Source organism: Grus americana, chromosome 4, assembly GCF_028858705.1.
Source record: "Grus americana isolate bGruAme1 chromosome 4, bGruAme1.mat, whole genome shotgun sequence".
Taxonomy (NCBI): domain Eukaryota; kingdom Metazoa; phylum Chordata; class Aves; order Gruiformes; family Gruidae; genus Grus; species Grus americana.
Window position 1 is genome coordinate 43624639 of NC_072855.1, and position 15053 is coordinate 43639691.

The window sequence follows — 15053 nt, forward strand, 5'->3', positions numbered from 1 at the left end:
GGACAGGAGGTTGTAGGTCTCCATGAAGGAAGTATAAAAAGTGATGCTAAGCCGAAGTATGATGGTGGACAGTGTAAGAAAGGTTTCTAGGTTTCAAGATCAAGCCAAGTCCAGCAAACACCCACTGGTGGAAGATGTGGAACCAAGCAGGACTGTAACCTGTCACCTCAGGGTTCAATAAGTAGCACCTTACTCATCACATATTGAAGGGTGGATGGGGGGCTGTCCGCAAATATTTTACAAGAATTATCACATAAAATATCATTAAAGGAACATGAAAGCTGTCACATCAATTAGAAAGTTGAAAGCATCACTCAAGATGCCCTCTGTCCTTAAGATCTCTACATATACAGCTGTCTTTCAACCTTCCTCTGTCCCAAAAGCGTTCTTCACAAGGGCATAAGCTGTGAATCACAGTGCAGAGAATCACCAGCAAAGCTGCATGGCTCTGCACACTGGGATGCATCACACAGTCTTCAAATGCCTCAGCGCTCTTAAGATAGAGGAGAAACAGTTTGTATTGGCACTCCTGAATTTTAGCCCTGATTCTAAGTGCATGGTGCAATACTTAAAGCAGCAGTTACAGACAACAGTGTTAGTTACTCACTTTTGACAACTGTATTTCATCTAAAAATTAATGCGGCTGGCAATTGAGTCTGTTACTGCATAACCTGCTTTTACCTGATGAGAAATGATGTACCTGTACCTCATCTGTAAAAGTCATATCTTGATAAATAATGCTCTACCTATGGAAACTCACAGAAGTAAGAAAAAAGCCCAGATATATGGTTTAACACTTGGCCCTTCAGCTAAAAAAGATTGAGACACAGGTACTTGGTGCAGAGGCAGGTACGACAAGCTGTTGTGGCATGCAAGGTGATTAACAAGTCTTAACAGGTCAAAACATCAAAACAAGATTTTATTTGTGCCCATCTGAGGCATCAGGACACAGTGCAAAGACCACTTTTGTTTGAATGGTGCTGAGAAATTAGGCAGTATGACAATTTAACATTTCATGTTATTTAACATTATATGGAGAGAAAAATCTATTTTTGAGCAACTGTATCGATTGTCGTCAGCCAAATCTGTCCAAAATGTTAAGCTTACAGGAGATTGAGTATCAGAATTCAGTATCAGCTCAGAAAAATAAAACTAGATGAACAGCTTGAAAGATAGCTGTACAGTTTTAATGAAGCTTTGGCCTAACACCGTCTAAAAACCTGTGTGCTGTACCAGGATACTTTGCTAAGAGTTTCTGGCAAGTTAAATTTAAGCCACAGGAAATACAAATTCACAGATTTCAACTCAAAAGATGCTGTCGATGATATTTATAAACTTTAATGTAAAGTCAGAGCTATTTTCATTTAAAAAAAAAATTTAAATCTACTGCAGCTATTGACAGAGAACTCAGTGCAATATTGCTCCACTTTTTTAGGGGCAGTAAAAGAAACAATTTAAACTCATTCCCTGAAACTAAAGTGTTCTCTAGAAGGTAAAAAAAAAAAGTATCATCTCGGTTATATTCAATAGCATTGGTATTACCTGACCTAATTTCATGATCAAAGGACCAGGAAGCCTGCCATATGAGGAAAGGCTGAGAGAACTGGGTTTGTTCTGCCTTGAGAAAAGAAGGCTTAGCGGAGACCTCGTCACCATGTTCCAGTACTTAAAGGGTGGCTACACAGAAGATGGAGACTCCCTTTTCACAAGGAGTCACATGGAAAAGATGAGGGGCAATGGGTACAAGTTAATCCTGGTGAGATTCCAACTGGACACAAGGAAAATTTTTCCCAGTGAGAACAATCAGCCATTGGAATAATCTCCACAGGGAAGTGGTGGATTCCCCAACATTGGACACTTAAGATTCAGCTGGATGGGATGCTGGGCCATCTTGTCTAGACCGTGCTTTTGTTTAGACAGAGCTTTTGCCAGGAAAGGCTGGACCAGATGATCTTTGAGGTCCCTTCCAACCTGGTATTCTATGATTCTATCCTATGATTCTTTAGGAGCATGGAGAGTTTAGCAAGAAACCAGCTCAGAAGGATACTCACATGGCCCGAGATTCTGTCTCCAGCACCAAACATGCAAGCAGCCATTTATTGCTAGAAAGACTTTGGAAGCTAAACCAAAATGAAAAAGTTGTGAGAAGTAGCTGTCCAGGTACTGTGGAGATACAAGAGGATAGGTGTAGAGTGGGGGAAAACCCACTGGCTTGAAACACAGATCTAGGAACTCAAAACTTGTATTCAATTAATACATAATATAGTGAAGACTTCAGTGGAAAGTATTCTCTGAAGAATAATTTTTACATGCTGTCACCAGGCAATTTTGGTCAGTAAATAGACGTAAATTAAAGTAAACAAAAGTCCCTTATCAACAACCAGCTTGCAAACTTAATGGCTACCCAAACTTAACCTGTGGTACAGCAATAATAGTTTTATCAAGTTACCTGCATCTGCTAGTAGATTGTGACTGCTTCTAGCCAGGGAAATTGCTATCGTTACCCTTACTGTCAACACCAAACTGCACTGTCTAGCATATAAAATAGTCTATTTGAAACCATTCAGCAGCTGCTGTTAATTCAGGATAAACTCTTCTTAAGGAGCCCTGCATTTCAGTAGAGTGCACAACTGGGGAGGTACTGGACCTATATTAATTACCTGTTGGTCTCTTGGTGACATGCAAAGTGTTAATCATGACCACTAGGGCTGTAATTGCCTAGATCCAGCCTACCTAGCACTCCTTCTTTTCAAGATATACTTTCTCTTAAGCTGTTTCACTTTCCCTGATTATCAAAAAGTCCTTAAAGAAGAGGTGGCTAGAGATGCCAATGCATCAAGATCAAACTTATTCCCTTCCTACCCTTTTTAGATTCCTAAATCAAGGAAATTCCTGTGGAAGCAATTTCAGCATTACTTTGTCTCAAAGCAGTTTTATATATATAAAATGTATATATATATGTAATGTTATGTTTAAAACAGAACCTACTGTATGATAAGATTCAGTGAAAGCTTCACAGCATTCAGTTCAGTTGAATAAATATTTCTTTTATCTCTGCCACCCACTTACACAGCAGCAGGCATACTTCCAGGACACGGAATGCACGTCTCTGTTAAAGTACTGAAATGAACTCTCTCCTCTTACCATGCCAAATCACACCTTTGTAAAGGACAGTCAGCCTTTGGTTCTAAAAAGGGAAAAACTACCCCATTTAAACCAGAAAATTTCCTACGTTCATAAAGAAAAGTGAATATACCCCTTGGAAGGGTAAGGAGCATCTTTTGATCCAAAATGGCAAGAGATGCTCTTTAGTGTTCAAAGGTATAATTTATTGGTAGGCTTCAGAAACTCTTGAAAAACATTCCAAGTAAGGTACCTAAAATTACACTGTTTAAAAAAAAAAAAAAAAAAACAAACCCCAAAACCCACCCCATGCTTTATGCTCTTTACACATCACGGTGTTGCTAACTCTTATAGAGACTGTTAGTTTAGTCACCAGTTCATATGCACAAAATATTTCTTTCGAGGATAAAGCTTGACAAGCATCAAAATATTCCTAGGAGTATTTTGACTCTCAGCTCAGACACAAAGAGACAGTATGGCTCTGAAGATTACTGGAATTTAAGCTATACTAATTTGATCATGTAAGTGCTCAAAGACTGTGGTAAATACTAAGTAAAGCGATGGATCTTAAACTGGCTTATACTAAGTCATTTTATATTTCTTCAAGCTAAAAGCACACACAAACAGCTGTTGTTATTCAGCTGATGTGCAGTAGTAAGTCATTAAACTGGTAATTCCATCATGATCCTTAACCTCGTTTTTAATTAAAGTCCCATAAACTGGTGTACTCGTCTCTTAGCGGAGAGGGTACTGAAGGGGGGAATCTGAAACCATCATGAGACACAGGCATGAGGAAAAAAACAACTTCATTACCAAATCTGATATTCTGGTAATACAACAGTTTCAGAAAAAAATTGTTAGCCCCTAAACAGAAATCATTTCACATGTCCCACACCCACATTAAACTGCACGCGATGCATCATAGCAGACCACTTCCAAATCTAAGACAACAATTTTTTCTGAATGTTTTGATCTGAGCTTATCCTAGTGCTCAGAAGAACAATGAGGAATGTTACATGCTGCATGGAATTTTATTTTTGCCTTTACATTAGGTGTGGTTAAAGACAACCCTATGTTTACACGGACCTCATGTTACTGCTCGGCACATATTTTTTACTGCATTTTATTGGAACTAATATCTACTCCTTGGTGGTTTGTTGGGGGTTTTTTTTGTCGTCCTCAACAGAAACAAATGTGAATTACTCATTCTTCTGCATTCTATTCTGTGTAAGTGTCTTCAAAAGATATTCTACGTATTTCTTTCAAACATTTTTAAAATTACTTGTACACATCTTTCTTCTCCTCCCCTGCCCTCCCACCCCCAAATCAGATGTAAGTTTACAAGATTTTCAGTAGGCCATACTTTTCTGTTCTTGACAAGTTTAAAAAGATAATTAAACATTTCACCAAAATGAAAATAATTAATTTCTTTACATCTATGATTGAAACCAGTTTCGACATGTGGCTGTACTCTGAAAACAGACTTGCAAATTGGCACCTGTTCATAACAGACAGTTCCTGCTGTGAAACTGAAGTCTTGCCCACTTAAGCTTATTGAAAGACACTCCACTACTAAAAGACACAGACAATTTCTGCTGGTTTTGGTTTATTAGAAGTATTATGCTTAGAAGCATAAATACTTACAACAACAAATCACTCAAATTGGCATTTACCAAAATTAAGAGGTAGCCACAACTTTCTTCTCTGACTGCATGATGATCACTTTCATGTTCTCATTCTCTCTCTCTCCACTGGCATAAAGAGAAACTGACTGCTAGAATCAATACGTTACTGGAAAAGAGATCCCACCCAATGACATAAAGAAACAGGCCTTGCATTTTACTCACAGGATAATAATTTCACTCTAGTTTGCATTAACAAGGCCCCAGTGGACTACTGGGTCCAATTTTGGCCATCACATGTTAAAAATGTAGATATAGGTGAAATGGAAAGAGTCTAGACAAGCAAGAAGAATGGTAAAAGATTTAAAAAGCATTGCCTCCAAAGAAAAGTCTAGGATGTTCAGTCTAAAGAAAAACATTAAATCGTATGAATGAGAACAGTCTTTCAACACATAAGACTGTTACAGCAAAAGTAGCAACAAGTTGCTTTACAAGACAGCAGAAGGAAGTACCAGAAACTGGTGTAGTACAGACCAAAGAAGACTTAGTCTGATACTATCTTTTTAACCAGAAAAACTATTAAAGCAACTGGGACAAACTACATAAGGATTGTTACAAAGTTTCCACTGTTACATTAAATATGCTCTGCCAAGACCAGATACATTTAGTCACTGTTTCACTTTACAGAGTTCAATAGCCATTATCTTTTATGGTATTCCATGTAACCTCCCATTCTTCCTTCCTTTGTGCTTCTTTAACATACCCTCAGTCCTGCCTACGTGGGTCATGCCACGAACAAAATTCAGAAGCTGACCATCTTGAAAAGCACACGTCTGTTTTCATAAGCCATGGGACTTCTCTGGGTTTTGGTGTGGGGCATCTGTTCATTTTCAAGCTAGTCCAGTCCCAACAGAGGTGTATGTTCCCACACTTTTATAGACTAACCCAAAGCATTGTGTGAACACAACAACCAACAACCAGCAGGGCCATGTTACAAAACAGATCCTTGAAGAGATCCAAGTTAAGAATAACTCAAAAAAACCCCAAAAAACCCAAAACCAAAAAACCCAAAACCAACCAAACAAAAACCCCCAGAACCAGAAACGCTAGGGGAAGCTGGGGGGGGGGGAAGGAGTGTTGTGTTGTTTGGTTTTTTAATAGAAGTTCAGTGATCTGGTTTATAAAGCAGTCCAGCAAACTGTTGTATCAGCACAACTACAGGAACAGAGAACTGTAGCAGGGAATCAGAAAGGAACACAGCCAACTTTATCCCATGTTTACACCAATCACATCCCACTCACCCTGTAGCAGGCTGACCTCTAAAGCCCGTAACAAATCCACAGTCCGCAAACAACTGCGGGAATTTCTTCTCCGATATATTTGTGCTCAGTGAATGCGCCAGGTATATGGGTGACTAAATACGTGCTGAAATGCATACGCATAGTGTGGGAGAGTTACTCACGCATGAGCTGCTTATAGTAACTAACTCTCCCACATTGTGCACTGCGTGTAGTTAATACCTATATGGAAATTGAAAAATTTGATGTGCAAGAAAGTTGATTTGCCTTTTGAAAACATTAACTTTGATGTTCCCTTCTTAAAACATGGAAAACGTGATATTGCATTAAGTCTGACATTTAATTTCATTGCTAAAAAAAAGGAAGAACAGAGTTGAGAACATAGGAAAACGTGACATAATACATAAATACAACAGAAACACTGGTATAGCATTATGCGAAGTGAGTGCCATTAGAGATGAATGATAAAATAACTCATTCTAAATGAAAGAAAAAATGCTAGAAGAAACCCAAGAATGTACACATTCATATACCAGCTGTCTTACAGTTGGGGAGTTAGGGGGAACCTACTGAACCAAGAAATGAAGAAAAGAACAAATGTTCTTGTGTATTTAACTAATGTAGTGATAACAACCGGTCCTGAGGGCCTCCCGTGTTGATAGGTTATGCAATAAATGAATTTATTTCTCCTCAATAATTGATTACACCTGATTTCTACACCTCCCCCCTCCTTGCCCAAAACCATAGAAGTGAGAACATGACAGTGGGGAGCAGAAATGACCAGCTCTTACTCAGAAGTTGCAAAGGCACGGTAAGGAAGGAAACTCCCGTCCACGTCTAGATCAAGTAAGATACTAATGAAAGAAGCTCATAGTAGAGACCAGTGAGCTTGGCTATACCATTAAGTATTCATTTATAATTAGTTTCCATAAATATACAATATAGCTATGTTAATATCAAAGAGTACTTGGCAGTTCTACGTTATTTAAACATAAAGCACTCACACCCTTTTCAAACATTGTACCACATATTAGAAATTAATTCCATACCTATTCTTACTATGTATAACCTGAAGAAACAGAATAATGCACTTGAAATCCCATGAACGGTATCAGAGTAAGAATCATAACCAGCTACCCAGAAGCTGAAGCTCCAGATTAGCACATTAGCCCAAATATTAAAAAAGGTTGAGACATTACACAACATCTTCAGTTTTCATGGTTCTGCATTCCTACAAGATAAATTCTTAACCATTACCAAAATTTCACAATACCTTCTAGCAACTCTTATTGCTGTCATACAGACAAGAAATTGAGAGCTAGAATTCATCTCAAAAGCATGCAACACATTTATGGAGAGAATACACTTTTAACTAAGGCCCAACAGTCTGTGTTAGGTTTCTAAGTTTCCAGAAATTCACAATAACAATTTTCCCACCTTGGCTTTCAAAGTTAAGTAAAAGGACTTGCATCAATATATTTGGGTTTATCCATAGTGTTTGGTTCTGCCATAATGCAAATAAACCCTACATATGTACTAGTAATAATGCGAACAGGATGAAAGCAACAAACTAAGATCAGCTTTACATTCATGCCCAGTCATATCACAAGTATATTCAGTATCAACATTAAAGTGCAACTATATCGCAACAAATCAAAATCCACTTAAAAGCTTGACTGTCTTCTCAGTAGTCAAATAACCACAAACTTGTAATATCACTCACCAGGCCACATTATTTATATTACCATCCCCAACATCATCAGATCTATCTTCAGACATAATCTGGAGCTGTGAAAATGAAAGCCCTATCAGCCTCAGGAGCTTTAGACCTGGAGATTTCTGGCCTTTAATGAGTCCTGTATGAGGAAGAAACTTAACACTGACTTCCTCCCCATAAACATAGAAGAGTCAGCCTTGCCAACGATGGGCTAAAATGCATCCTCCTGGGCAGCACCTACAGGCAAAACACAGTAGGCTGGCTGCCTGTTAAATCCAGTCTGATATTACGGATCAGAAGTACAAGCTTAAGGTTATTAAGGTGTGTCAGCAAGACAAAATATTCTGTTTTAAGGACGAAAAATCAACATGATAAAGCAAGAAGGTCTATTCGGGAATCTCTGACACCTCTGGATTTTGCCCAAGGTCTTCCACAGTGATACAGATTTGTGCAACCACCAGATTGGCAAGATACAACATAATCTCAAACAGTTTTTTCACTACGTACACCCATCATCGGACCAAAAGTAAACAATTCCTTAAGAAGTAGGTGACAAGAAATTAATCTTGCAGAATTAAAAGACATGGTATGATCTAAGATATGGACTGTTTAGCAGTAGGATAATTTGTTTCATGTTGGTAATATTTCTCATTTCTAGGCGTTCAATCAAGCATAGCTAAAGCAAGCAGTGACCCCATCAGATTCGGCAGCCAATAAAAAGCTATTCATTTCAGCCTAATGCCAGATAAAAGCGAATCATTTCAGAATACACAATCGCAACAGAAGCTTTCAATGCCAAATACAGCAACATGATTTTGTCCCCTGTAAAAGGAGCAAAATAACTGCTAGTAGCCTGGCATTGGGCAAGAGCAGAAACAAGGCATAGGAGCAAGAAAAAAAAATATGAGAATTAAATATATCATCTGTTATGCAACTAGTTTTAAACTTATGAAACATCTATGCCAAATCTCAAAAGACAGTGAAAGTCCACTCTGTCCATTTTCAGGACTTGTGGTTAAAAAATGTTAAGGGCAGGAAACTATGATTTCTAAGCTTGTGTTTGTTTTATTCTAATCGAAGTTTCAGCTCAAGGTACAGCCACTTAGAAAAACTGATTAGCTCTGTGTGGGATGGGCAAAACCTTCATGCTAGATATTGGTTGATTAAAAAAAAAACAGTAGTAGCTATAAATTTCTGCACAACAAGCTACTGGCAAGGTACAGACACTGAGCAGGAGAAAACACTTTATTCTGTAGACTAGCAGAAAAAAATATATTAAAACAAACAGAACAGCTGAATTGGAGAACATGGTTTCACATTTAGGAGCAAATCTACTTTGTTTATGTAAATTGCACTAAAGTAAGGGGGTGCACTCAGAGAGGGGGTGGTACAGAGATGACCGACAGCATTAATTTAGGCAGAGTAGACCATCTATTTTATTGTATTACATAAGGCTTGGTTGCAAAGCCCATTAAAGTCAACTGACTCTTCGTTTACTTCATTAGTCTTTGAATTTGACCCAGAATTTAAACAGCATGACTACTTGCTTTGTAAGCACAAGGTCTGAAAAAATTCCAGTTTGCAGATGAGATTTCCCACGTCAGAGTTGAACCACACTGACAAAATAAATGACTCTGCACATAACATCTCTTTTGTTGCAGGAAATATTTTCACTCTTACCTGCACATTTTCTTCTGTAACTTGAATTTCAGCAGTGTAAATATAATCAATAAGCATCCTTAGAGTCCAGCCATCGACTTCCTTTATTCGAACTCTCTTTGCTCGGCTTTCACTCATCTCACCTACAAATACAGTTTATTAGTCAAGTAAATTAGATAGAAATACAGCACAAATGTAGAAGTTTAATAATGGCAGAACTTTTTGTGTATGATCAGTTGTGACAGTAAGACAACTTTAATAATAATAATTCAATTTCTTTCCTTCCTCCCTCCAATGAGAAGGGAGGACTTTGTTGTTACCATCATGTGAATGCTACCTGGGTTAATACTTTTACTGCAGGTGACCTATTTTCTCCAGTGTACGGCATCAGGAAAATATTGTTATCAGACCTAAATAAGACTCTTCAAATGCATACAAAAACATTTTGCTGGCAAAGCAAGCTATTAAAATACTGTAGCTTTATTAACTTCTTAATCGAAGGAGCATACCAAATGCAGTCTGGACTCATTTTATTTAAATAAGAAAAATTATATCCCCACAGAAGAAGTAACATACTTATTTCTTTGTTTGCCTACTTATTATTCCCTTAGCAATTTCAACTCTGTTACAGATCTGATTTAACAGTTAAAACTCAAGCTAAGATAAAACAGTAAGTAAGGGAAAACTTGTTGGATCTCATTTTGTGGAGGCTGACATACTGGCCACATGCCACAACTGATCTTCATAGCAAGGCCTGAAAAATAGCTTCTGCCTTCTAAAATACAATGTTTCTCAAAATGCAACATTTTGCTTATATCTGAAATAATTGCCCAAAGATACATTTGTAAGTAATGATTACAACCTTCTCCAGGACTACCAACCCCACATCTGGTCATCTCAAACCTTTAACCCTTTTTGCATTGACTTGCACTGGGAAACAAAACATGAAGTACACCGGTTATGTTGGCAGATATATAAACTTTGACTTTGGAGGAATACATCCCAGCCTCTGGATACATCAATTTCTTATTCTTCTATATTGGATGCATTCTTCTTTCTTTCCCCTAGGCATCTAGAGATAAGGGTATTTATGAGGTAACAAATTTAATGGATACAACAACAGAAGCAGACAGGATGGGGAAGTGAACAAGATGCTGCTGATCATTGCTGGTATTTCCCTAACACAGACATATGCATTTTCATTGTTTGTTACCCTGTGCTCTCTGCGGTTGGTGCCAAACAATGCATTTTCCCCAGTGCTTTTGGCAAAGGGATCATCACTGAGAAATTTGTTACCATTATTCATGGCTTGTTTTGAGCTGAAGGGTAAGGAATGGCATTTTAAATCAACCCTTTAAGTGGCAGGAAGTGCAGAAGACCATCTACAACAACGTACTACTACTTCATGGCAGCACAGGTTGCCAGTGTTCTAGAAAACACTGATGAGGAATGACATCAAGAACAGCGAAATCCATTCCCTGCAGAACTCTCTCTTTTCACCTGCTCTTCTGAAACATTTGAAGGATGATTGCAGCGTGTTCTCTGCAGGGCCCTGTATTGCAAGTTTCTACTTCGTTTGTCACAGATTAAACCCATTGATCTTCAGAGCGTGTATGCTGCAAGTTATTTATTATGCAAGCTGCTGTGGAGGTGGTCCTTGGGGAAAATTGTGTGTGTGGGAGAGCAGAGTTTGATATTCTGCAAGCACATTAGGTTTTCAGATTTTTGTGTCAAGGCTTCTAGAGCCACAGATAGGCACCTTTTCTGAGCCCAGAATATTAAAAAAAAAAAAAGGCAACCAAAAGCCAAAACCAAAGACTTGCTTCTACCTTTCACACTAAACGGACAAGCAGTCTTACTACGATTCTAGATCGGTGAGTACTCTTGTGATCCAGGCTTGTTTGACAGATCATATGTAGGAAATGAAACCATAGATTCATTCACCAGGCAGTCTCAGTCTAGCGTTCAACTTGCTGAAGAGCTTGGTTCATGACTGGGAAGTTGCACCACCGTATCTCCCCAGAGCAGTGAGTGACAGGAAAGCGTATCGGGAACGGAAGGGAAAGCACTGAGCGGATTCAACCTCCCAAGCAGAAGCAGTAGAAGGTCATCTAAAAAAAGTTTATATGGTTCCTCACAAAGTAATGTAAGGGAAGGGTTGTTTTTTTTTTTTTTAAAAACAGAATTTTACAAATGAAAAATGGAATCGAAGAGAGCAGCTTATTCCCTAAGGGTAACTGTCATCACAGAAGAGAAAATTAAACTCAGGTCACCCTTGTTCCAAGCCAGGTCCTACGGCCACTGAAGTGTCCCCTCACTGATGTTTGTAATCTTTTGCTCTATACTTTTAAGTGTATTTAATTCAGATCACAATATATATTTCTAAACAATTCCACTGTATACAGAGGAAGAATTTACTCCTAGTAACACCGTCCCAGATATCTACTCTCCCCCCACCCCCAGGGTAATTGTAACTAACTTACTTACTAAATTTTGTAACTTTAAAAGGCAGTAACTTTTTCTTTCTGCATATTCATAGGGCTACTTCTACCATTACAAGTGCAAACAGGAAAAAAACCCCAGGCAGAGGGTTTGATCTCAGTTAATGCTGCCATATCCCAGCCTGCATAGCAGTCAGTACCTAATGATTCAGAGAAAGATGGAAGTAACCTGCAAACGTGTCTAAATATAAGCTTCTAATTTCTAGTCAAGAAGTAACCCTGAAGCATAAAAGTGCAAATTTTTTACTGTCTTTTTAGTCACTGTTTTATTCTGGATGGAGATACTTTCTTCCATTTGGTTGTAACTGGTTAGGGGATCAAACTTGCTTATTTGAACTTGCAGATTACTAGATGATAAAACAAATCCACCTGAGAAGTGTGAATTGCAGCGTTCACGGACACAATTATGATGAACTTCAGTATTTTTTCTGTGGGGAATGACTGAAGTGCACCAACACCACAGCTGGACCCTGCTGAAAGCAGCCTATGATAGTAGTAGAAAATCTGTTGATAAATCCTGAAGCCACAGCTGAATTCTGTTTAAACTCCCACCAATTTGGTTCACCAACTACACAAACATTGCCACAGATGTACAGGTTAAACACTTCCCACACCACTGGGGGTCAAAGATGACCTACATTTAAAAACGTAAAACAAGCAAAAAAAAAAAATTAAGAGGGACTGAAGCAAGGAAAGGGCCAAGATTTGAGTGATTCCATCTGGAGAGTGGCCACAGCCACTGCTGCACCGGTGCTCCTAATGAGCCATAAACTTCTCCACAGAAAGGGCACTCGGGCCAAGCAGAAATGTCTCGTCTGCCACAGAAAGCATAATATAAAACTTACACTCTGAGTAAAGAATATTTTCAATGCGACAGTCAACAACAGTTAATCTTTAATACAGAACTAATATAAGAGGCTTGTGCTTCTCTGTTACTAAGGTGATGAAAAGGAACTGTAGGAGCAGCTGCTTTCATTCTAACTTTAAAGAAAGCAGGAAAAATTAAGAAAGAATGTTAGCAGTCACCTGGAATGTTTGTCTTGACTGCAAATGCAAACTTGAACTACTAGAGGAACAGATATTTGATTTTACATACAACTTTAAAGCATTGCTGTTGCTAGTAGTGATTCCACTTCTAGTTTTGGTTGTGTCAAAATATTTGCATATAAAAATCGACAATAATCAGCTACTTCCCCAGGACACAACAGTACTTCAAATTTTATCAATCTTCAACGTGCATACAATTGAAGTTATTAACACTCCAATTTGCTTGTATACTGGCAGGCCAAAATTCACATTTCTATCCCTGCCTGAGCTGGTGGTCAGAAGCAATACGTCACAGAGAATTCTTTTAATTTCAGACAGTCAACATTAGCTACCAAACTCGCACAAGATTTGAGAAGGAACAGACAAAACTTCAGGAATTAGTTTTAACATGCATTTAGTAGCATTCGCACTTTGACACAGAATTCCACGTGATTTCAATGTGAATTATAACCATTATGGAATTAAACCCATGGCACAGGAATTCAGCTGGAGGCTCCTATGAACCTGAACCTATTTTAGCCTCACAAGCCCTCAGCGTTCCTGTTGCAGCAGCAAAGCAGTAACTTGGCCAGCATGGAGCGAGCAGAGGCAGAATCAAGCCTGCACAGAAAAATTGTGGCAACGATGCAGAGTACATCTGTCCTGGAGAATTACCCTAAAAATACCGAAACATGCACTCCAGCTACAGGCTGCCAAAGCCACAGAAAGCTTTCGTATCTACTAACAGCCTAGAGTACTCAGGGTCTGAAGAACACAGCAGCAGCAGTTGTTAAAGGACATAATTTACTCCAAAATTCACACAAAAGTTATTTTAACCTTCTTTTGGACAAGTGAGATTACTAGAGTCTTAAAGGGTATAACAACTCTACTATTCCTAGCTTACTTAACATATGCATTTGTTTAAATGGAGACTTTTCATCATGCTAACAAAGAATAAATTGCCAGTATGTCCTTAAGGTTGCAAAAAAAAAAAAATTCATTAAGAAACCCAAATGTTCCTCTTGGCTTATCTAAAAATTAAATGAGATCCTAAAAAGCAAAAGTCATTTAATTTTGTGCTTTATACAGTTGGATTGGATTAGAACATAGTAAGTATTGAAACATTTGGTACCTGTAAACATGGCATGGAAGTAGGGGCTGCAGGCGGCTAGCACAACTCTATGCGCTGCAATTTCCATGTCTTCAGCTACTATCGTCACATCACACAGCAAGTTTTGACTATTTAGAAATATCAGAGAAGGTAATTTCACATCAGTGAACTACAACAGAAAAGCATATAATATCACACACATTTTCTCTTCCCATGACCTCCAAAGAGGCAGGCAGACCATGTTGATGAAGCATTGTTTTAAAATGCGTTACACAACCACATGGCTATTATTCAGTCAGATTACAGATGGTGCTTAGGTACACAGAAGTTTCTAAAAATCAAACGACTGAATTGTGATTTCTTGCACAGAAGTTTTCTGCATTGAATAATCAAAATTTGTATCAGCCCAATTTATAAACGTTCTCACTGGCAGTCTGGGTCTCTTTGAATATCTATAATAGAAAAAACAATGTGACATATACAAACGCTAAGAAATTGAGGTAAGAAATAAGACTTTACAGATAACAAAGAATCCAAACTTCAATTGCGATGCCTGTGTCATTTTACACTGGGAGCTCATGCCTACTTAATTGTTCAAAATCACTATTCAATCATCTCTATATTTACTGAGAACAGTAAATATAAAGCATTTTTCATACACAGCCCATGCACACGATAGCAATTATTTTTTCCACTCTGACCAGTTTAGAATTTATCATGGTTAACTTCATATCTTGCCTGACTTTTTGTCTTCATTACATATATTTGCATTCTTGTCCTTTGCAACTGTAATACGTTTCCTCCCTCTTCTGTTGCAATAAAGTAACATCTCATTTATAATCATTCCTAAAACAGGTGTTTCCAATGCAGTTTACAGCTATTGGATATACCTCTTCCAATTAAACACACCACACTGTGTACTCATTATAAAAAAAACTGCTCAGGTATTCACCTCAGTCCAAAGAAAACTCCACTATATCTCAGCCTCTGCAATCA

At 38.1% G+C, this 15053-nt stretch overlaps 1 protein-coding gene across 5 annotated transcripts in view; it reads right to left on the reverse strand.

Moving 5' to 3' along the window:
* KLHL2 (kelch like family member 2) overlaps positions 1-15053 on the reverse strand; it is a 60817-nt gene that overhangs the window by 39343 nt on the left and 6421 nt on the right. For all 5 annotated transcript variants that reach the window (XM_054823997.1, XM_054823996.1, XM_054823995.1 and 2 more), the window contains exons 3-4: positions 14079-14185; positions 9441-9562 (exon numbers count right to left, since the gene is read on the reverse strand). In XM_054823997.1, the coding sequence (XP_054679972.1) occupies positions 9441-9562; positions 14079-14185 (229 nt within the window). The remainder of the gene's footprint in view (positions 1-9440; positions 9563-14078; positions 14186-15053) is intronic.